General features: G+C 38.3%; 1 protein-coding gene across 6 annotated transcripts in view; it reads left to right on the forward strand.

The window, feature by feature from the left end:
- GOLGA4 (golgin A4) overlaps positions 1 to 24,447 on the forward strand; it is a 117,890-nt gene that overhangs the window by 75,972 nt on the left and 17,471 nt on the right. For all 6 annotated transcript variants that reach the window (XR_003004756.1, XM_024756835.1, XM_024756808.1 and 3 more), the window contains 6 exons: positions 5,976 to 6,089; positions 8,228 to 8,248; positions 8,428 to 8,496; positions 10,001 to 10,076; positions 12,416 to 12,519; positions 17,439 to 17,525. Coding sequence is in view for 5 of the 6 variants with exons in the window: in XM_024756835.1 (XP_024612603.1) it covers positions 5,976 to 6,089; positions 8,228 to 8,248; positions 8,428 to 8,496; positions 10,001 to 10,076; positions 12,416 to 12,519; positions 17,439 to 17,525 (471 nt within the window). In the remaining variant the exon portion in view is untranslated. The remainder of the gene's footprint in view (positions 1 to 5,975; positions 6,090 to 8,227; positions 8,249 to 8,427; positions 8,497 to 10,000; positions 10,077 to 12,415; positions 12,520 to 17,438; positions 17,526 to 24,447) is intronic.

Below are 24,447 nucleotides of genomic sequence, written 5' to 3' on the forward strand. Positions count from 1 at the left end.
GCTAGGATTGTAATTTTCTGATCAGTTTCTGCTAACCAGGCATATAGGCCACTTGAAGCAACAGTGAGTTAGTAAGGGGAAGAATGGATTCTCTTCTATGTCTTTCTCCCAAATTCAGACCAAATTGTGAGAGCACCAGACTAAGAATTGAGAGCTTGTGCTTGGGACAGGTAGTGTATGTATGAGCTTTAGCTGGGAACTTTCCAGGAGGGCCAGTTAACTTTATTTAATCCCTACCCAATTTGCATAGGTTTTGTTGCTCTCAAGGGAGAAAAAAAAGATAGAGAAAAAAAAAAAAGGAATACATCAGCCAAATCTTTTTTTTTTTTTTTTTTTTTTTTTAGCCAAATCTTTTATATGTAGTTTGGAGGCTAAATTCAATGTACTTATTCTTCTAGTGGTGGATTAGTATTGTCATTTTTGTGTATGAAGATAAGCCATGAATGCTAGTGAGTATTTGGACTGCAGAACATTTTTTTTTTTTTTTTTTTGCGGTACGCGGGCCTCTCACTGTTGTGGCCTCTCCCATTGCGGAGCACAGGCTCCGGAAGCGCAGGCTCAGCGGCCGCGGCTCACGGGCTCACGGGCTCACGGGCCCAGCCGCTCCGCGGCATGCGGCATCCTCCCGGACCGGGGCACGAACCTGCGTCCCCTGCATCGGCAGGCGGATGTCCCCTGCATTGGCAGGCGGATTCTTAACCACTGCACCACCAGGGAAGCCCAGCAGATTCCTTAGTTACTGCAAGCCTTATTTCACTATGTGCTAAAAACCATTTGATGATTAGGAATGCATAAATTAGAGAATCATGCCTCAGCTGACTATGGCAGCAGTAGAACTCTGAGCCAGGAACAGATTCTAGTAGTAATTATTTTATTTTATTTTTTAAAGTTTTATTTATTTTTGGCTGCACTGGGTCTTCGTTGTTGTGTGCAGGCTTCCTCTAGTTACGGTGAGCAGGGGCTACTCTTCGTTGCGGTGCGTGGGCTACCCTTCATTGCGGTGCGTGGGCTGTTCTTCGTTGCAGTGCATGGGCTTCTCATTGTGGTGGCTTCTCTTGTGGCAGAGCACAGGTTCTAGGCGCGGGGGCTTCAGTAGTTGTGGCGTGCAGGCTCTAGAGCACAGGCTCAGTAGTTGTGGCACACGGATTTAGTTGCTCCGTGGCATGTGGGATCTTCCTGGACCAGGGCTTGAACCCATGTCCCCTGCATTGGCAGGCGGATTCTTAACCACTGCAACACCAGGGGAGTCCCAATTATTGTAAATGTATTTGAAAAAGCTGAAATTACCTGATACATGAATATAAATGTTACCTTAGTGTAATTTTTGAGCTTTAGACCTCACTGTGAAAGAAAATTTGAATGATTTCACATTTTCCTGTACTTACCTAGAGTATATTATGTGAAGCTTTAAAAATTACTGTTGTTTCTTGAATGCTTAGAGAATGTTGGGATTGGAAGACACATTACAGCTAGTTTAGGTTCATCTTCTATTTTTGTGTTTCTTTGTGTGTGGCAGAAGCAGGAGAGTGAGTGCAGCATAGTCAAATGATTTCCCTAAAACTACACATAGCGAGTGGTAGAGCACTGATTCTTCATTAGCTTCATATATTTTATAAAGGCTTCTCCCTAAGGAAAGAACTTGGATAGTTAAGTCAGGGAGCTTCATTCGCGGGGGATAAACTGTGTCACGGCTGTAGTGTTCCCTTTTGTGAACTACTTCTGTCTCTGAATGTGTGTGTATGGGGGTGTGGAGGTAGCACACAGTACACTTTCCATGGTCACAACAAGCCTCTGTAGGTGGAGGGGTGAGTGGACAGGGAGACAGGTAGCAGTTAATCTCTGGTATCGTTCCTCCTGGAAGATCTGCTGTTTATTAGAAAATAAGTGGTCCTCCCAGCTTCAGGCTTGGAGTAAGTAGAGCAAGTGGGCAGGAAGTGGAGGGTGGGCCAGAGGACTCAGGTGGAGTCTTCCCCAGGCCCCTTCCTGCGCCTTAGACCAGCACTGCCCATTAGAAATACAATGCAAGCCACAAACGGGATTTAAAATTTTCTGGTATTCACATTAAAAAAAAAAAGAGAAAAGAATCAGCTGACTTTAATTTTGGTAATAATGTTAGCTGACCCGTTACATCCAAGACATTATCATTGCAAGATGTAGTCAATATAAAAATGATACATGTATTAATTCTCTGAGATTCAGTGTGCTTCCACGTTGGCAGCCCATCTCAGTTTGGATTAGTCACATTTCAAGTGCTTATAGCCAGAGTACAGGGTGGCCAGTGATTAAATCAGCAGTCCCCATCCAAATACATACTCTGTCTTGAAGAGTTTTTTTTAAAACAGCATATATTGCTAAAAGCGATATTACCAATTCTAGGTAAACACCATATTGCTTTGATTCTGAGACATATTCTCTTACCATTCTCCAATTTAAAGTTTTCCAGAATTGGAGTTTTATATGGATTTGTATGTATTATGTACTCCTTTTTTACCCCTCTGAAAAAGCTGTTATCAGATTGATGATTTGTCTTAATGATGACATTGTAGAATGCTATATTTTTCTCATCCATTAAAATAATTCCATGATTTGTTGATAGCACAGTGGAGTACAGAGACATTTTCATTTTCTTGCTTTCACTGTCTTAGCTCACATTCTTACCATTGCTTGGAGGAAACTGAGAACTTTGTCATCCTAGATTCACGCCTCCCATCTTCCTCAGCCCCTCACACATCCACATCCACACATTTTTTAGGACATGAAATCTGCTTATCTTCCCTGATTTCCTAGGCAGGGAAGTCACCTTTCTCCCTTTAATTGTGGATCTCCAGCACATTCTCCAACATGTAACAGACTCTCAGCTGTAGTGTTTCGTTGACTCCCATTGCCTGTTCCTCTCCTCTTAACTCCACCGCTTCTGCCATGGTCTAGGCTGCCGTATTCCATTTGGTCTGGCCTACTGTATTAATTTCCTGCCTGGTCTCCTTGCTCTTGTTTTTTTTCCCCGTAAAGTATTCGTCTCTTCCTGTCAGAGTTATTGTCTATCTGGAAACAAACGGGGATCATATCCCTTCCCCTGAACACCTGCAGTGGCTTCCTTGTCCTGGTGACCCCATCCTCCGGGTCAGTCTGTGGTCTAGCTGAGCTCAGCTTTAGCTCCTTCTTCGCTGTATTTCACCTCTGCTCACGCTTTTCCTGGTGCTTCAAGAGTACATTCTCACACTTCATGAGTTAGTGCAGCTGTTGTCATCTCTTTTGGCAGTTTTCTTTAAAAGTTTTAAATTTATCTTGTATTCAGAAAAAAAACATTTGAATCAAATGTATTCCACGGTTTAAAGATCAAAATAATATAAAAAAAAGGTATACTTGGAGAATGGTCTATCATGAGAATTGCATCCAAACTTTTCTCTGTATTCTATACCCTGTTCCCCTTCTCCCTCCACAGGTAACCATTAGTTTCTTATGTAATAATATTCCTGTGTTTCCTTATGCAAACAGAAACAAAAATGAATATATTCTTGTTTTCTCCCTGTCCTACCCCAGAGTTAGCTTTTTGAATATGCTTTTCTGCATCATATTGTTTTCACTTAGGTTTTTTGAAACCCCTTAAAATAGAATTAATTGCACCTGTCTTCCTTTGGTACTTTATTACTTCACTTACGACATGTTACTTTTGTCATACATACATATGTGTGTAAGAATGTATTAATGTATCTGTCCTCTCCTCTAGACTATTAGCATCTTGTAGGCAGGGATCTTGCTGTTCATCTCTAGTCTTGAGGACCTAGCCAAATGCTTGGCACACACTAGACACTTGGTAAAATTTTTTTTTTTTTTTTGCGGTACGCGGGCCTCTCACTGTTGTGGCCTCTCCCGTTGTGGAGCACAGGCTCCAGACACGCAGGCTCAGCGGCCATGGCTCATGTGCCCAGCCACTCTGCGGCATGTGGGTTCCTCCCAGACGGGGGCGCGAACCCGTGTTTCCTGCATCGGCAGGTGGACTCTCAACTACTGCACCACCAGGGAAGCCCGACGCTTGGTAAATTTGAAGGAAGTGACACCTGGTAGGGCAAAGGGAGCATTCATTCGGGGAGAGTGGCTGGTGACATCTGAAAGGAGTTGAGTCTCACAAGTAAGGGAGCTGACTGCCTTCATCCCAACCTCAGAGCAGTCTCACTGGGAGGGAGTAGCTCTTACAGCTACATTAGATATAAAACTGGTTTCTTTTTGACATTCACTGTATTTTAGTGATTTGGTTTTGGCATAATAGTCTTTAAAACATAATTTCCATGTATGTGCGTAAATATTCAGTTTAGTTTTTCTTACTGTTTTTACTTCAGAGCAAGCAGTATTGCTTTCTTTCCCCCTTCAAGAAGACAGAAAGCTTTTACAAAGGAAATTATAGAACTGTTTCTTAAATTAGAAACAACACGTCAAGGATTCTTTTCCAATTTTTAGCGGGCTTGCTTTCTAGTGGTATCTCCCAGCTGCCAAAGGCAATGTCAGACATAGCTGATTGTCATATCAGAATCTGGACCTAACTGAATAAGTAGCTGTAAGAGGTGATCCTTTCAAACAAGACTAGACCACATTGACACAGACATCCACACAGGATATGTGATGGTAGAATAAAAACAGTAAGTAAACCAGGATTGCAGGCAGTTACAGATTTACAGTAGTTTCTGATCAGTGGTGTTTTAGGGGTGGAGGCTGGGTTAGAGTGCCTTGGGCAGATGTTGAAGGAGGCTATTTACAAGATACCCCTGCTTTGCTTATGTTGAGAGAAGGGGTTCGTTCTCTTTTAGTTGGTCTAAGTTTCATGACAAGTGGTATTTAAAGTTAGATTTTCGAGGTGTCTTGTGGTTTGTTGCTTTATTTTGTGCCTTGGGGCCTGTTTTTGTTTTTGAGAATGATGTTTCTTGGTTCTTAAATCAGATAGCTGCTTGTGGCTGTTTTCCTGTTTAGTCTCTTACTCAGCAAGCACTTGTCCTGTCTTCATTACTCAAATCTGATCAATATTCCAATGTCAAATATTCTTTTAGCACAAAGGTTGTGCTAAAAGGTTATTGCAAGATTTATAAGAGCAAGGAGAGGTCTGGACTGCTTTGTACAACAAACGATGGCAATTATCAAGACAAATGAAAAAATTTAAGGGTGGGCAACAGCCTTTTACCAGGGCAGTCAGAACAGAAGAGAGAATGATTTGTATGCCAAATTTTACAAAAAGGATTTTTGAACCAGTAAATCATGTATTACTTTTGCAGCCTTGTCTGTTTTCTACAAAGTTCAGGGCAAATGGATACGTTACGTTAGTTACCAATACATTGGACAGTAATTTTTTTTCAAAAATAGATTTTAGTTGAACATTTTACTCCAAAGAACTGCTGGTATGGTTTGCAGGCAGATGTGAAGGGAACGTACAGGTTTGCTAACTAGGGCAAAGAACCATCCTGATTTGTGCAGCCCTTCCCAAGGGGCTGAGAAAAAACCTCCACAACTTCTTGTGATCAGTAAGTTGCCAGCTGGTTGAGCAGTGCTGTGCATAAAACTAGTTTATATTGGATATTTTCTAGAAATCAAATCCTAGTGTAGAAAAGGCCAAAGTCTTAAAACAGAGATTCTGTTTTACAGTTCTGTCACAACGCTGTTATACACCTAAGTGTTGCTTGAACCTTGGAACCCTAGTTTAAGGGGAAAGAAACAGCTTGATGAGCTTTATGGGGTGGGGGCAGGAGGACTGAGGGTGGGAAAAGTCATCCTAGGAAGAGTGAGCAGCTTCTAAAAGGGCTTGGAGTTAAAAGTGGGGCGTGAAGGAAGGTGTTTAGAGCACAGTAATGAATTACAGTAAAAACAGTGGTTTGTGTTTCCAAAAATGTGTAGGTGTTGGTTTCTCCTACAAAGGTAGTTTTCTCTAGATCATGTTGCCTCTTTACTGCATTCTTTTTGATATGTTTGTTAATATTTTTTTTATTCTAAAGGCTCGTGAAGAAGAAATGACTGCAAAAGTAATAGATCTACAGACTCAACTTGAGGAGCTGCAGAAGAAATACCAGCAAAGGCTAGAGCAGGAGGAGAACCCTGGCAATGATAAAGTGAGGGGAACTGGACTTGGCTCCATACGTTCCTTGAAAACATTGTCGTTTTCACTGGCTCGCCTACTAACATACCTACCTACCTCATCTAATCCTAACAAAAGACTTTCAAGAGGGAGATGCCTGCCTCTCTTTTATAGACAGTGAAATTGAGGTTCAAAGAGGTTAAATAAAATGTTGAAGGTCACACAATAAATATTCTATTGGGAATATAAAGCCAGTCTTCCAGACTTCAGAGCCTAGGGTGTTTCTGTGATACCTCTGCTTCTCAGTCTTTCCTGTGGAAAGAACAGCAGAGGAGAGTTAACCTCATAGCCCTGGGGCAGAGCCAAAAATGGTCTGTAGAAAGTATGATAATTTTAGATTTTTATATTTTGTGCTAAGAATTCATATAAATTTTACATTCTCTATAACAGCAGTCCCCAACCTTTTTGGCACCAGGGACTGGTTTTGTGGAAGACAATTTTTCCACGGACCAGGGGGTGGGGTGGGGGGAGGATGGTTCAGGCGGTAATGTAAGCAATGGGGAGCGGCAGATGAAGCTTTGCTTGCTCACCTCCTGCTGTGAGGCCTGGTTCCTAAGAGGCTGTGGACCGGTCCACAGCCCAGGGGTTGGGGACCCCTGCTCTATAATATATCTTTATTTGTAGTTACATAAAAATGTTTTTAGTTGTATACCTTTGAGAAAAACAATGTCTCCTTTTCTCCTTTGTTAACAGACCAGTTGTAGATGCAATGGGATTATTTTGGAAAATTGCACTGAATTCAAAGAGATCTGGCACTCCATATCCAGGCTTTTTTCTTTCTCTCTTTCTTTTTTTAATAATCCCAATCTTTAAGTAAAACTGATGCTATGAAAGGCCATGTTTACCTTGTGGCTTCTTGTCCTGCTGGGCACCCCAACAAGTGCACACCCGCAGGGCTTGTGGGCCCCCATTCAAGAATCCGGGCAGTGTACCGTTGTACATCTAAAATGTTCTTGCTCATTCCAGTATGGTCTTCATAGCTCTGTCATAAGGGTCTTGGGAAAGGTGGACACATTCATGGCTTCATCCTTTAGTTATAGAGGATTCATTACAGAAGTCAGTGACCAGAAAGCAATTTTATAGACAACCAATTACATGGATCACTTTTCCAAAATGGAGAGAAGAGGACTTTATAAAAGGCTTTGCTATGCTGTGCTGCTTGGTACATATATCTTGATTATTAGCAACGAGCAAAGCTGAGTAGACTCTTTCTCTCTTTCTTTACTAGCTACTAAGTTAGTTCTATTATTTTAGGTGGGTTTTTTTGCCATTTGGTCACAATATGAATATACTTGGTGCTATTAAATGTTGCCTCCTATGAGCCAAATAAGTATATTCTACTCTGTAACATGTTCTTTTCCTTAGTATCAAATTAAGTATTAATGTTGCGTAAAGTGGCACTGAGGCCTGTGTCAAGATGCCATAGAGTATTGAAACATTATGAAATTAATATTCAGGAGGTCTTTTGAATCCTTTACCTTGTAGCATAAGAAAGGAGAAACTATCCTTAACTTTTATTTCTACTCTAAAAAATATTTTTCTATTTTATTCTTTATGAATTTTTATTCTTTTCCTTTTTGAGCATCTTTTGGTGCATCTGGGATATCTTGAACTACGTCAGTGTTGAGTTCAATGAAAAATAATTTGTGATTATTGTGTAGAGTGGATTCCCAGAAATGGTCCTTTAGAATTTTCCTTAAAGGGCCCATATGCTATAAATAGATGTTGATATGTTTAATTTTTTGAAATTGCACAGATAATAGATGAATACATGCTTGTTAAAAAGAAAAAGTATATAGATAAACCCTTCCTGGTGGGTACCTCCTTTTCCCAAGTGGTAATCATTGTTAGGAGTTTGGTGGGTGACTTTCCAGTCATGTTTTTTGTGTGTTTACCTATCTTTATGTATATTTACATTTTAATAGTTTGTATAGCAACATAGACCAGGTTTAAAAGCAAATATTTAAAGTTGTCTCATCTCAAATCTAACCACTCTCTTAAGGCTGTAACACTAAATTTTTGTTTCCTTGTAATTTCATATTGCTCCATTTTATTATTTCTTGTAGATTTTATTATATGCACTAATATTTTTTTTTTCTTTTCCATTTTTAGGTAACAATTATGGAGCTACAGGTAAGACTAGTTTTTCATTGAATTTGAGTGAAGGTAGTCCATTTTCAGGAGCATTCTGTACTTTAGGTTAAAACATAAAGAGCCTTGTTCTCAGGAGAAATTTACCAAGCAGTATAGAAATGTATCCAAGCAATGATGAAACCCATTTGCATCTCAGATCTGACTTCTTGTTCTTTCAGACACAACTAGCACAGAAGACTACTCTAATCAGTGATTCAAAGTTGAAAGAGCAAGAGTTCAGAGAACAGGTACAGGTCTAATTGGTGCCTTTTATTTTGAGATGACTTCCTTGATTTCTGTTAGTATGTTCTTGGAACTCATTTAGCTAGTTTTTAAAAAATAACGGATTTAATACTCATTTATTAATTGACTTTGCAATCTTGTCTTACACAGGAAATTTTATTCCCAAACCTAAAGGTGCTAGAGCATATCTTTATAAATTTGTGATCACGTATATTTAAACAAGAACATTTGCATTCATATTATCTAGTTCCAGAACATTCCATCACCCCCAAAAGGAAGCCCCATACCCATTAAGCTGTCACGCCCTATTACCTCCTCCCCCCAGCCTCTCACAACCACAAATCTGCTTTTTGTGTCTGTGGATTTACCTATTCTGAGTATTTTATATAACTAGAATCATATTAATACATGAGCTTTTTATTTTTTATTTATTCATTTATTTAATTTATTTATTTCTTTGCGGTACGTGGGCCTCTCACTGTTGTGGCCTCTCCTGTTGCGGAGCACAGGCTCCAGACGCACAGGCTCAGCGGCCATGGCTCACGGGCCTAGCCACTCTGCGGCATGTGGGATCTTCCCAGACCAGGGCACGAACCCGTGTCCCCTGCATCAGCAGGCAGACTCTCAACCACTGCGCCACCAGGGAAGCCCTAGCATGATGTTTCTAAGGTTCATCCATGTTGCAGCATATATCAGTACCTCACTCCTTTTTATGGCAGAGTAATATTTCATTGTATAGATATACCACATTTTGTTAACTCATTCATCAGCTGATGTATGTTTGAGTTGTTTCTACCTTCTGCCTATTGTGAATAGTGCTGCTAGGAACATCGTTTACAAGTTTTTGTTTGAATACCTGTTTACTTCTTTGGGTTATGTACTCAGGAGTGGGATTGCTAGATCATATGGTAATTATATGTTTAGCTCTTTGAAGAACCATCAAACAGTTTTGCATTGTGGACACCATTTTACATTCTGACCACAAAGTATAAGAATTTCAACTTCTCCACATCTTCCCCAGCAAGTGTTTTGATTATAACTATCCTAGTTGCTATGAAGTGATATCTCATTTTGGTTGTAATTTGTACTTCCCTAGTGACTAATGATGTTGAGCATCTTATTATTTGTATATCTTCTTTGGAGCAATATCCTTTGCTCATTTTTAAGTTGGGTCATTTGTTTTTTGTTGTTGTTGAATTGTAAATGTACTTTATATATTCTGGATATAAGTCCCTCATTAGATATATGATTTGCAAATATTTTCTCCCATTCTGTGGGTTGTCTTTTCACTTTCTTGATAATGTCCTTTGAGGCACAAACATTTTATATGTTTTTTTCCTTCGTTGTCTCTGCTTTTGGTGTCATATCTAAGAAACCATATGTATTAATTTTTTTTGGCCTATATCCTGTATTCAGCATTAAGAAAATCTAGTGGCTACAGCAGTTTTTTTTTTACATATGATTTCCATATGAATCTTATGATATGATTGGAATATTTGTTATTTTTAGATTCACAATTTAGAAGATCGTTTGAAGGAATATGAAAAGAATGTATATGCAGCAACTGTGGGGACACCTTACAAAGGTAGGAATGATCTCTCATCATGTTATCTATGGTTATCTTGTATTGGTGGACTTCTGGATGATTTTCATTTTTGTCTTTGCTAATCTCATTCTTCACAAGGAATATATTTTACCTTTGTAATTCACCAGTAACAACTAGTTTTATGGAAAGAATGGTAGTAATCTAAAAATTAATGCATATTTGTTGTAAAAAAAAATGCTGCCATTTTAAGTGAAACTGCAAGTTTCCACTTCATTCTCCACTCTCCAGCTGAACCTAGTTTACAATTTACATATATTTTTCCAGACTCTTCTGTGTGTATCCAGATATTTATGTAATCCACTATATATACCCATACAAACTCAGAGTTACATATTTTAGATGCTTCTGTTTTTTACTATTACAATAATGCTGTAATTGCTATTTTTAAACCAGGATTTAAGGAGAAAATAATTCATAAAAATATTTATTTCAAGGTGGGGGAGGATGATTTGGAAGTATTACTCTGTTGACTTAAGTTACGTGTGCCACTTACAAAGGATCCTAAAGATGAGCTTGAGTCTTTATATAGTTGTTCCCTTGAAATAGTCATGACTTCAAATAATCTCTGAATAATCTAACAATTTCCCATTCTCAGTTTCACTGCCTCACTGCATTAAGAATAGTTTTATTTTGCTAAATGTTTTGTAAACCTTTCTGCTTTTTCATGGAAGGCACTGGGGCATGAATCTAAACCATTTCACATTCTTTTGTGTTTTTGAAAGCTCTTACTGTTGTGAAATAACATAAGACATTATACAGTTTTTAATTAAACAAGGACTTTCTTTAGATTCTTTCCAAAACACACTTCAAAAAGAAGAGAAAACCAACTTGGGAGTTTCCTATGGCTCATTGCAGAGAAAATTCCTGCTACAAAGACTGTTTGCCATAGCTAAGTCAACATATGTGATTCTTAGCACAGAACTGCTAAATCAGTGCCCAGCCGTGCATAGGGAATAGTATTGATTCTTTTTTTTTTTTTTTTTTAGTTTCAACTTAAGAATTTCATACTTAATTTTCCTTTTTTCTCAGTTTTAAATTGTAAAATGAACACATATGTACAGTTTTTAAAATAACTGACACATATATAATACTAAGTATCAGACGCTGTTATAAAATACATTTTGTCTATCAACTCATCTAATCCTGTCAACAATCCAAGCAGTCTGTTTGAATTGGCACATTAATCTCTTTGCTATGCTTTTAGATGTTTCTTGGTGCAGAAGGCTTTTCAGATTACCTAGTGTGCCATACTTCTGGAAGTGGATGCAAGTATAGACTTCACATAATGCATAATTTTGAATTTATTCAAATTAAAGTTTGTTACAGTGTGACTTCATATACCTGAACTGTATTTATTCTTTAGTTTTAGATTGAAATGGAGCTTGATTAATAGATGTACTGTAAATTATATGACAGTCTTTTTAAGATGTTGAATCAAAGTATCTGAAAACCACTATATTGGCATTATTATTTCATGCATTTTCAAGTTATTTTATCTACCTTGTGTTTCAGAACTGTTTAGAAAACTTGATTTAAACTTCAGTGCTTTCAGGTTTGGAATACTAGAAAATCTAGAATACTATTCTGAGTTACTAAACTCTTAAAATAAAAATGATCATTTTAGTCATTGTAGGATATCTGAAGCCAACCACATAATATTTAGGAAAGAAATACCAGTTCTGAGGAATCTTTGTATTCCCTAGGTCTAGTTTTTTTTTTTTGGTGGTACGCGGGCCTCTCACTGTTGTGGCCTCTCCTGTTGAGGAGCGCAGGCTCAGCGGCCATGGCTCACGGGCCCAGCCGCTCTGCGGCATGTGGGATCTTCCTGGACCGGGGGACGAACCCGTGTTCCCTGCATCGGCAGGCGGACTCTCAACCACTGTGCCACCAGGGAAGCCCATAGGTCTAGTCTTTTTAAATTGCCATGCCAGAAAGATGAAGAAGTTTGAGGATGGGGGGAATGTGAGAAATAAAATTGCTATAATAATTCTTGTTTTCTCTTCCAAGGGAAAAATACCAACTGGAATGCTTAGTGTATATGTAATGTAATGCAGTACAATACTTACAATATAACACAATTAGTACAAGAGTGATGCCTCTCTCTTTGTTCCTTTGATTGTCTTTTAGTTTGTCTTTTTCTAAGTAATAAGTAGCTTATCTGGGTTGTTTTTTTTTTTTTTTTTTTTTTTTTTGGGGAAGACCGGGGCACAAACCCACGTCCCCTGCATCAGCAGGCGGACTCTCAACCACTGCACCACCAGGGAAGACCGCTTATCTGGTTTTGTCTTTACAGTTTTTTTTTTTTTTTTATTTGACAGGTCGCAGTTTGTACCATACTGATGTCTCGCTCTTTGGAGAACCTACTGAGTTTGAGTATTTGCGAAAAGTGCTTTTTGAGTATATGATGGGTCGTGAGACTAAGGTATAAATCATGTCTGGTGATTTGGCATGTGGTTTAATTTAAAAGGAAATATGTCCCATTTTTAATACACATATTGATGTTGTATATTTACTATTAGCAGACCATACATGCTGATAGTAGGCAATAGGTAATTGTGTTATTGCTCTTTGTTTGCAAAAGTGAATTGTCAGATCTTGCTTATATTTGTTACATTTATAAAATATTAATTTAGAAAATACTGGTGGATGATGCTAAAAAATAAAAACAAAAATTTCATTAACTTAATACTTTGTGAAGCATGTGACTGTTCTTTTGACTTCAAATCTTAAAGGTAGGAGAATAGATGGAGACTATTTCATGGAGACGTGAGGATAGCGTGGCTAGTATTGGAAATGGTCCTAATTAAGAATGACTATGTAGGGATATTTAGAAATATTTTACTTTAGTCACTGTAAGAAAGTTACTCTTGCACATATGGAATACTAACCGTTTAAAAATAACCACACTGTGTAAGTAATAATGCTTGGTTAATTTGTTTTCTAGAATGTTAAATTTATTATAAGGTCCTTGAGTATAGAGTCTTGTCTTACTGTTATTTGTATCCCCAGCAGTGTTTTTAAAAGAGCCTTATATCAGACATTTTGTAAATATATCTTTAATTGAATTGATTGCATTTAGGGAAATTCATGAGCCTTTTCTCAAAGTTTTTTATTTGAAGCAATTTCTGTTTCTGATATTGTTTCAACTTTTTACCTTCCTGAACTTTTACATTGTCCTTATATGTTGGCTGAGAATGGGATAATGAGTTTTCTAAGAAATTATCAGTGTTTTAATTTATGGGTCTATGGGGGTTACTGAGTGCTAATAAACCAGTTCAGGAATTGATTTGGTAAATATATTTAAGACCTAAAAATTAGGACATAAAATCTCTTAAGAATGTTATGGGGACTTCCCTGGTGGCGCAGTGGTTACGAATCCACCTGCCAATGCAAGGGACATGGGTTCGAGCCCTGGTCCGGGAAGATCCCACATGCCGCGGAGCAACTAAGCCCGTGCGCCACAACTACTGAGCCTGTGCTCTAGAGCCCACGAGCCACAACTGCTGAGCCCATGTGCCCCAACTACCGAAGCCCACGCACCTAGAGCCCGTGCTCCCAACAAGAGAAGCCACCGCAGTGAGAAGCCCGCGCACCACAACAAAGAGTAGCCCCCACTCGCTGCAACTAGAGAGAAGCCCGCACGCAGCAACGTAGACCCAACACAGCCAAATAAATAAATAAAATAAATTTATTTTTTAAAAAAAAGAGGTTGTTATGAATCGTAGATTCAGCTAAACACCAGGAGCTATAGGGCTAGAAGTCGTTTGAATCCTTGACACTATAGAAGTCTAATTTCACTGTATCAGATAGTTCAAATTAAAGTAATATCTAGTGTGATCCTGAACATGAATCATAGGCGGGATATATTAATTCACAGTAATTCAGTACCTTTTATTCTTAAGGACTTTTTTTTTTTAATTCAGAGGCTAACTAAAACTCATTTTCTCCTTATCTTTAAAAAACAAAGCCAATGAAATGTAACTTTCTCTTACTATGCCCTGATTGGATAGCAGCCTGTATTTGAGGTGGGGTAGATAGTTTAAAGTTACCTTGTTATTGCAGGGAAGGGGAAAAAGCATTTCTTTATGAAAAATAGCCTTTCAGGAACTTCAGCTACTCTGGTTTATTCGTTGAGTCTAAAGCTATCATCCCAGAGTTGTTGCTAAATAAATTATTTAGTCTTTTCTCGATCTGCAAAATGAAGCGAGTGTGACTGCCTCAGCCTGTATCTTCTGGATGTTGTGAGCCTGTGTGGGGTGAGATCCCTACAGAGTTTGAGTCCTGCAGAAAGGCCCAGCCCAGCATGAGATACGTTCTGGGGTGGTACCAGTTCAGCCAGGTCTCAGGGCTCTGCATTTCCTCCTAGGCTGTGACTTGGGAGACAGCTAGAAGGGATGCTCTTGAGGCATGGGCAGCCCCAGCTAACACATGGCTGGGAATCTGTGTTGAGGCGGCTCTCTTTATCTTCAGCATTCAGTGTGCTTTTCTGGTTACCAAGACTGAGTAGTCTTTTATTCTGCCATCACATTTTATAAGTCAATATTGAAAATTGGCAGTAGATATTCAGTATAATATACTTCATATTTATTGAGCACTTACTGTATGTGGTCCTTTGTTTATCACCATGATGGATAAGGAGATGAAAATTGACACCATCCCTAACTTTAAGGTGTTTACCACATAGTGAGAAAGTGGAGCTGTTTACTAAGCACAGTGTGATGCAGACCTCCTCATGTTTACTTGTGGGAAGGTCAAGGACATCATGGAGAAGGAGATGTATATACAGGCCTTTACAAGGGGGCAGAGTTTTTGATAGATGAGCTCAGACAGGAGGAAAGCCCAGACAGAAAGTCCAAGACAGGAAATTGAGTGTGGGCTTTGGAATGACAAGTAGTCCGCTCCAACTAAAATACCAGCTCTAAGAGGTGGAAGTGACTCTGCTTAAGGCTGCAGGGTGTGGAGGGCCTGGAGTGTTCTCAGAGTTTTACCTGTAGGTTGTTGGGGGGCAGCCCTGAAGTTTTTTGTGCAGGGGTTGACAGAATCAGAGCTATTTTTAGACATTTGTTGATTTGCCTAATTTCCATACATTCACAAAGAATTTGAAATGGAGACCAGGTTGTGGTTTTAGAACAAGCCAGAGTATATTGTGGCCTTTGTGATTTGATCACCATCTGCCATTGTTTCTTGTCCAGTAGGATCTGTATGTCATCCCACCTGTCTTTCTTCATCTGCTTTTGCACACAGTGTTCCCTATTTGATGAGGCAGATGATTTTAAGACCACATACGTGATACACATTCTTATAGTACGAAGTTAAGTAAACTCCCCTTCTTTCTTCTGTCCTTGCACTTTCTTTTTCTTGGGTTTTGAGCCTCCATGCTATTTTTGATGCTTAAATTCAGCCTGTTCTCCTTTTCAATAGAAAGTGTTTCTCATTCTACCCTTTACTGACTCTCCCTAAAGAAAACATGGCAGGAGAGGCCACTTCTAAACCAGGTGGCTCATTTGAACTTTTCCTTACTTCCCAGGACCTAAGGACATTGTATGTAGACAATGTAGAGTAGACAGTCTGATTTCTTTCCCAAGATTCAGCAGAGAGCCTGGGCTTTCCATTAAAGTGTTTTCTGACAAGTCAGGGAAGAACTTTTAAGTCTTTACTAGGTAATCAACTGCACATGCTGCATCAGGGATGAATTTAGAGGTGGGTTTCCCATTTAATATTGTCTAGAAGTGTGAAGAGGCAACTAGCCACATTGGGATTTATTTTTTGTTTTGTTTTGTTTTGTTTTTGTTTTGACAGACATGTTTGTGCCTTGATGTGCACTATGCAGTTTCATAGTGAATATAAATGGGATTTTGGGTTCTGAACTTGTTAAGCTATTGAAATTAAAGAAATGTTCCCTATAATTGTGAATCCCTGAATTTTAGATTTTTGGTACTTCCTAAAAACAGTCTTCATAGATAGTATACCAGTATACCAGAAACCATTTAAAATTTCCAGAGTGCTAATAAAAAGAATATTGAAATAGTTGCTATTTCATATTTCTCTTCCCATTTCATGCCACATATACGCTTGGTTTCTAGACTTCAGTTTAGCACAGAAGATTCTGTTCTATCTAGGCAATACAATTTAAAGGATGAGGAAGGAAGGAGGGCTGAAACTAAAATCTTGCTCTTTGTGGGGTTTGTGGTTGAGGAATAGTATTAGTTGATCTGCTAGTTGAAATAAGTATTAGAAATATGTAAAGTGCCTTGCCTAGGCTTAGCACATAATAAGAATTTTTTTAAATGTCAGTTCTTTTCCTTCCTGGAAATAATTATACTTTTTTTCTAATGATGTGTGTTCCTAAAATTTTAGTTAACTCTATTATGTCATCTTTTGCTCAGTGACCTTCTGTAGTCACACATTCTTCCCCGCCCTGCCATAAACACACACAGTCTTGTAACTATGAGCAAAGAATGTTAGAGTCAGCTTTCTGGTGAGCCTTCCATCCTCTGTAGCACTACAGTAAGTAGTACTACTACTAATCCTCAGGAGAGCACTAGTACCTGAATTTGTATGTAAGCACTGAACTTGTTATCCTACTTATTTCATAAGTGGTATCTTCTTTCCTCTCTGTCTCCCTCAAACCATCTCATCTTGATACAAAATAGGGAATTTCAACCTTTGAGGAGAATTTTCCACGAGCTTATGGGTGACAGTCTGACTTACGGTATATTTATTGAGATCGCACAGTTTATGATCTTGTTTGCAAGCCACCATGTGTAATGTTTTGATTCATCCTGTTTTCTACCAAACAAAACATCTTGTGTTTATTTAAAATGTAATTTGTATTTCTATTAGGCTGATGTGCTGCATGTATTAAAAAAATACCTATAAGCATGTTCATGTTCATGCAGTAGCCCGTGTTTATGAGATATATGATGTGATTTAGTTCAAGCTGAACTTGGGAGTCTCTAAATCTGATTGTTTAGAGCATATGTTTTGGCAATACATCACTTACTAGGTAGATTTCTACAAATAAAAAGCCTTATAAAATGAATGAGTAATAAAGTTTCATTTTAATAAGACAGAGGGCCAAGAGCATTAGAACTGTATATAGCTTCATGCTATTGTCAATACATCTTCTTAAAATAATATCAACCCAGACCTTGTGAGGGATCCTTTCAAATTGAAATTCTAGCATTGGCTGTTATTTCCTTGACCAGTACCTTCACATCATACTTCTTTGGTCGTGGCTTCCATTGAGAGCACTAAAGAATTCCACCAGCAGAACATGTCAGAATGGGGTGAGACCCATCTGCTCCACTGTCTAGTGATCGTCTCTTGTCTTTTTTGTAGACCATGGCAAAGGTTATAACCACTGTACTGAAGTTCCCTGATGATCAGACTCAGAAAATTTTGGAAAGAGAAGATGCTCGGCTCATGGTAAGCTTAAAGAATAGGCTACAGATAGATGACAACTTTATCTCATCCATTTACATTCTGTCTCATTTACAGAGACTTTGAGTTGGTAAGAGAAATTTAAAAGTTTTCATCTTTATTGTACTATAGCCTGAAAAATGAGAGTGAAACTACATTAAGAAAATTAAACTGAGGGCAGATCTGAATGGATGCTCTCAAGGAAAGAACAGTCTTATTTAATAGTATATATGAGGTTGACACCAGTATGTGCTATATGAGATTTCTGGAACTTGGGCTCTTTATGGGAAGGATGGAAAAGGCATTTGTTCTGGTATATCCAGTAATAATTTTTTAAACCGAATGATATCATGATGTTAGGTGTTTTGTAGATTACAATTCCTTATTCTACTTCGCTTGATTTCTAAGTACAATAATTCTGATATAAGAGTTTAAGCATTTTTTGAGCTTTTGACATATACCCTGCAAGGGAAATGTAGATAACTGAATTCTTAGAAACCTTTGTGTCAAGTCAGCTGTGACTGAAATGAAACAAACACACACTTCATAAATTATGCAAAATTCCCTTTGCCTAACTTCTTTTTGTGCTGAACCAATAATACAGTAAGAAGATCCATTCTAAGCATAGTATGAAATTTGTGCTGTTTTCCTGTCTGGCCCTTAGCTGTCTCTTTCTGCTTCCTTTTCTTGTCTTGCTAATAGCCTGTAGCTCTTCCACATCTTTCCCCCAATTTCTTTACCTATTTCATGATCCCAGTACTGCTGTTTTTTTCACTCTCCTATTTAAATCAAACAAAGATCTACTCTTTAGTGATGGGTTAGCCCATGTCTGAATATCTCCAGTAAGAAGGACTAAGTCAATAAGTAATTACCCTTAAGAATCCTATCTTGGGCTTCCCTGGTGGCACAGTGGTTGAGAGTCCGCCTGCCGATGCAGGGGACACGGGTTCGTGCCCCCGGTCCAGGAGGATCCCACATGCCGCGGAGCGGCTGGGCCTGTGAGCCGTGGCCGCTGAGCCTGCGCGTCCGGAGCCACAGCGGTGAGAGGCCCGCATACTGCAAAAAAAAAAAAAAAAAAATCCTATCTTATCTCTACAGACTGTGTGTTTCTTACAAAAATTCTGGCTTATCTTGATCCCAAGTCTCCCTTTCTATTGTGGTCACCAATCTGTTCTGGTTCTAACCCATGGAACTCAACCAAGAACCCACAGATGGCCTGGATGGAGGGCTTTTACCTTCCAGGCTAAATAACCCCAGCACTTATCAGCCATCTATGAAGTTCCTCTCCTTTGACCCATTGCATGTTCTGACCTCTTTCTGGCTTCCTCTAAAGTCATCCCAGCATCCCTGACTTTTGTCCCAATACTCCATTGTATACTATATTATTTACCTATTGTATATTTTCTGGGACAGTTGCAGTTATTTTGGTTAGCCTTTGTTTTTTTTGGTGAAGCATTTCTCCATGCTATCTAGTGGTCTGAAAAATATTGTCATACCTCTGTAGTTATTTCTGGTTATAGATATTTTTGATAAAGAAGTATGTAACTATAATGTATGCCCTTCATCAGTAGAGAGAATGTTGTTTTAAATTATAGCAAAACATCCAATTCTATAATCTATAGTCCACTCAGAGTGGTTTTCCTCTTCACTGAGTAAACAACTGTGTCTTTATGAAAATAAAAATCTCCAATGCAGTTTGAGCCCGTTGACACAATTCTGTCATTATAGTCCAGTTTAAGAAAATATTTTAAAATGATGGATGTAAATAGAAAGCTTTTATTATCTTTATTCATTCTCCTGTAGCCTCTTTTTTATCTTGATGTTGGGATATAGCCAACCTCTCATCTTACTGTTGGGCTACATTTTTTCAGGATTTAGAATATAGTATAGACTCATCCTAAGTCACTGCTTTGGCAAATGTGGTAGGAAACATTCCCCCTCACCCCCCCCACACACATACAGCCTTAGATTGGTTTGTCTTGAAGGAAACTAATCGAATTGATTACATGTAAATAGTGAACCATCTAAAAACCTTTTAAGGTGGATGGAAAAGTTTCTTTCTTAAGGTTTTTTTTTTTTTTGTGCGGTACGCGGGCCTCTCACTGTTGCGGCCTCTCCCGTTGCGGAGCACAGGCTCCAGACACGCAGGCTCAGCGGCCATGGCTCACGGGCCCAGCCGCTCCGCGGCGTGCGGGATCTTCCTGGACCAGGGTACAAACCCGTGTCCCCTGCATCGGCAGGCGGACTTTCAACCACTGCGCCACCAGGGAAGCCCTCTTAAGTTTAATTAAAAAGAAATCTTTGAAAAGCTTTACACTCTTCTTTTGTGAATAAAATGGTATTCGTTCTAGATAAGGATGAAGTGGTGACTGACTTCCTGAAATAATCCTTCCTTATCCCAGAGGCTGACCTGCCCAGAAAGAAAGTCCCACTCTTTCCACTACTTTTTTTTTTTTTCTACTACTATTTTAAGCAGAGTCTCATCCATCATTATCTTTTGCTTAATGAATGAGTTCAGTTGACAGTCACCTACTTCTCTTCTGTTGGGTTGGCCAAAAAGTTTGTTTGTTTTTTTTCTGTAACATCTTACTTGTTATGGCAAATGTAGGAAAATTGAAGACATGGACGATATGATTGTTGCCCTTGTGGAACCTTTAATTTTAGGGGGAAGGGGAAGGGGTAGCATCTTCATTCATACATGAATAAAAGATATGCTTAAGTAATGTAATTCAAATAATAAAAATAGATGCTTAGGAAAGATGAACTAAGTTATAGTGAGCATGAAGTGAGGGAGATCCCAAAGATGACTTATCAATTTGAGTCACCTTTTGTCAGCATAAAGAGATTTTTGGTACAAGATAGAGTGACTCATGATTGTTTCCTTATTTGATGGAAAATTAAGATTACTGTTGATTGAAAAAGTTGAAACATAGTCACATTTGCCTCAAGATTGCTGTCATTCATAAAATAAGTGGTAAGAATCATTGTCTTTGAACAAGCCTCCTAAAGAAATTATAACTTGTTTCATACCCCAATGAACTGTAGCTGATTAGAGCAAAACACTGCTAAGAATAGTGACTTCTCTTTTTCTATGGAAGTATCCAATAGAAAGATACCTATATGTGTAGAAAGCAGAGCTTTTTAGGGTTTTATTAAATAATTGTTTAAAAGCTATTTAGTCACATTAGTTTTAAATATATGTTCCAGATGGACCATTTCTGTAATTTGTTGTAACCGCAGCTACAGTTTCCCCTCTATTAAAAATCAACAGTACTGACTATTTTGTTATTGTAGGTTTGGGGGCTACAAAGCTGGTATAAGTAAACCAAACAAACCCCGTCATATTGCAGAGCTCCCTCCCCTGTCCGTTAGTATTTGGGATGCTTGAGAGAGTGTGGATTGCACGTTTTGCTGAGGGTATGCAGCCACGTCAGCATTTACATTATTTAACAGGTATGAGAGGAGGAATACTTTCTAAAAACTTTGCTTTATGACCCTGATGATTATATGTTTGCTTTGTGGCATTGATCGAAAACTGTCCATGACTGCTGGTAAGGTATTTTTCAGTATGTCCCCTCTTTACCGTATCTCCCCTCTCCTTAGTGACTTTTATACTGTTTATTTGAAAAACCCCACTACAGAATACAACAGTTATTATTTAACAAGTGGTTTCAGAGTTTAACCTAATTTGAAGAATGTATTTCATAGATGAGAAACCATTATCTGTCAAGTAAGAGTAAATTATAGAGCATAAGTAAAGTCTGGTTTACTTGAGGGTCACAATGTATAGAGAAGGAATACTAGTCCTTCATTTGACAAGTCTCAGAGCCTCTGTTTCTTCACAAAAGTATGTTGGATTATTCTATCTCTAAGGTTCCTTTTCCTCTAAAGTATTAAATTAGTTATAAATTTTAAAGTTTTAGATTTCTTGCAAGTGGGAAAAAATTATCTTCTATGCAGCAGGTAGAAGTTAAAGAAAGTGCACACACAAGTCTCAGAGCCTCTGTTTCTTCACAAAGCTAACGTTATCTTGTTAGGATTGTTGGAGAACCAAAGTACGTATAGTGCCCGCGCTGGGGTTTTGTGATCACGGTGGGACTGGTGGTGGTGGTTCCTGAGCCACATGTAGTGATGAGTAGAACAAGTCTTTCCTAGAAGGTGAGACTTGGAAAGGTTAACCAATAATGTGTGTAAGATAAACCATGAAAGACCTCACTACAACAGTCAGGTCACTTTATAGGAATGAAACGAGCTCAAAACATGTCCCATCTCCAGTTTCAGCACCTCTGAGTGCCACCACATGCAGCTTTGCTTGGTGAGAGCTAGCCCTCAACAGCTCAGCCCCTGTGTAACTTTGAGCAAACCTTTTGCATATTTCTGGCCCTTATTGCTAAAACAAGTATGTTGGATTAGTCTATCTCTAAGGTTTCTTTTCCTCTAAAGTATTAAGTTAGTTGTAAATTTTAAAGTTTTAGATTTCATTCAAGTGGGAAAAAATTGTCTTACATGCAGCAGGCAGAAATTACAGAAAGTGCACATACCAAATGCACATACCTTTGTGTTCCCTAGAGCAGCCTCTTCCCGCCTCTCAGTTTTTAGCTTATTGTGCCTGATTTGTGATGGTTTAGGTAGTGTAAATGGCAAGAGTAGACTGGATGTTTGAGTTTCAGGGTGGGAGCAAGAGTGAATATGAAAGTCTTTTTTTTTTTTTAATTAATTTTACTTATTTTTGGCTATGTGGGGTCTTTGTTGCTGCACGCGGGCTTTCTCTGGTTTTGGCGAGCGGGGAGGGAGCTACTCTTTGTTGCGGTGCATGGGCTTCTCATTGCAGTGGCTTCTTTTGTTGTGGAGCACGAGCTCTAGGCACACAGGCTTCAGTAGTTGCGGCATGTGGGCTCAGCAGTTGTGGCACTCGGGCTCTAGAACGCAGGCTCAGTAGTCGTGGCGCACGAGCTTAGTTGCTCCGGGGCATGTGGGATCTTCCTGGAACAGGGCTCGAACCCGTGTTCCCTGCATTGGCAGGCAGATTCTTAACCACCGCGCCACCAGGGAAGTCCCAATACGGAAGTCTTTAGCTTGTCTAATTGAATAAGACTGCCCTGGAAGTACACCATCAGACTTTTTTTTTTTTTAAAGAGAGTGTTATTTATTTAGGATAATTACAGTAAGAAAGTTTATTTTAATCAGGTGCTAAATCATCTCTTGGAATTGAGAGGTTCTTTTGTTATATAGAAATCTCTTTTAAAATGTGTTTCTAGGAATATACTTTTCTCTTTAGAATGTTAACAAACTTAATGACACGTTTAAACTGGATGGCTATTTTCTTGATGACTCCATTAAAAGAAAATTGTTCTATTCTGATGAGAAAGATTAGGCATGTTTTCATTTCTCATCCACTCTAGTCATTTTTAAAGATTGATCTTCTGTTGACTTTGTTATTGCTTTGCTTTCATGCTGATCCTTTGTGTTGTGTCAAGTTCTTGACCAGTCTTTACTCTAGACCAGTCTTGTACTTAAGTTAATGTTTCTGACTTCTCTCCTTTTGGCTGAAATTTTAAAAATCTCTTCCAGATTAATAAAATCATCAGAACTTTTCAGCACTGTTAGGTATAAAAGTTCTCCATTCTAGTTGAGGTTTACCTTTCCGTTTGCGTGGTCTCAGTAGATGCATGCAAGGTGGATTCAAGAAACAAACGCACATAAAAATGATGCATAGTGAAAAACACTGCACGTGTAAAACATATATTTGTTATCTTAAAAGTGGTTTCACCTCTTGATATTGTTAGAATTACATGATATGTGATCATTGCGAAAAAACATTGCAAACAGTTCAGAAACATTACATAGAAGGGGAGATCTTCATGATTTTCAGCCTCCCAGCTGTCTCCACCTTGCCAAGGTCATGTTTGCTAATGGTGTGGTGAACACCCCCCAGCTTTATAATTATGTATTTATAATTATTCCTTTATCATTTAAGTATTTTATTTTATAAAAATGAGAGTATGCAATGGCTTGCTTTTTTCACTTATTTTTATATAATTCCACCTCATTACAAACTGATTTACCTTATTCTTTGATTGGTTGATTATATGGATGTCCTACAGCTGAGTTCATCAATTTCCTATCCATGGACACTTAGATTATTTCGGTTTTTCAGTACTTAACAAGCATAGACACAGGGAGCATACATATATTTCACATGCTTTTGCCAGTTTTCCAATAGGATGTTAGCCTTATTGTGTTGTGTGTTGCAGATATTTTCTACTTTGTCTTTTGATCTTGCTGTTCCTTACTAACTGTACATGAAATATAAAAGATAAATAAAATGATGCTTCTGAGGTTGGTTACACTAAGAATAGACTCAGATTTTATAAACAACTGTTTTTGCTGATGCTGTTTTAAAGCAAATCAGGAAGCTAATTAATAATCTTGGTTTATGACCATGTTAAATAGGACATAGAATTTATTTAAGGAGGTTGCTATAGTAAAAGTGTGTTTGCAGATATTGGGTCCCCTTGAATAGAAACTGTGGTTTGGGTTATCATTCCTGAAACCATTCCTGATATACTGTTGATATGCAAGAGTTATTCATTGATAAAATTGACATATTTTAGGAATGATGATTCAACACATAGACACACTATATTCACATTCATCAACATTTCCCCCCAGATTTTTGGTGGTAAATTGAAATTATGTAAATCAAATTGTAATGTGTGCTTTAATGGAATTATGAAAGAAATCCTTTTATAAATTAAATAATCATGACTTAATTATGTCTAGCATATAAATATGTACGTAAGGTGTAAAGTACATCTTTAATTGTGTTGTTTAAACTTTTAAATTAAAGTTCCAAGTAAAATCTCCACTACATAGTGTTATATTTACTTAGGATGGAAGGGAGCTATTACAGATTCCTAAGCCCATC

The sequence above is a fragment of the Neophocaena asiaeorientalis genome, unplaced genomic scaffold (genome assembly GCF_003031525.2).
Source record: "Neophocaena asiaeorientalis asiaeorientalis breed wild unplaced genomic scaffold, Neophocaena_asiaeorientalis_V1.1 scaffold265, whole genome shotgun sequence".
In the NCBI taxonomy this organism is placed as follows: Eukaryota; Metazoa; Chordata; class Mammalia; order Artiodactyla; family Phocoenidae; genus Neophocaena; species Neophocaena asiaeorientalis.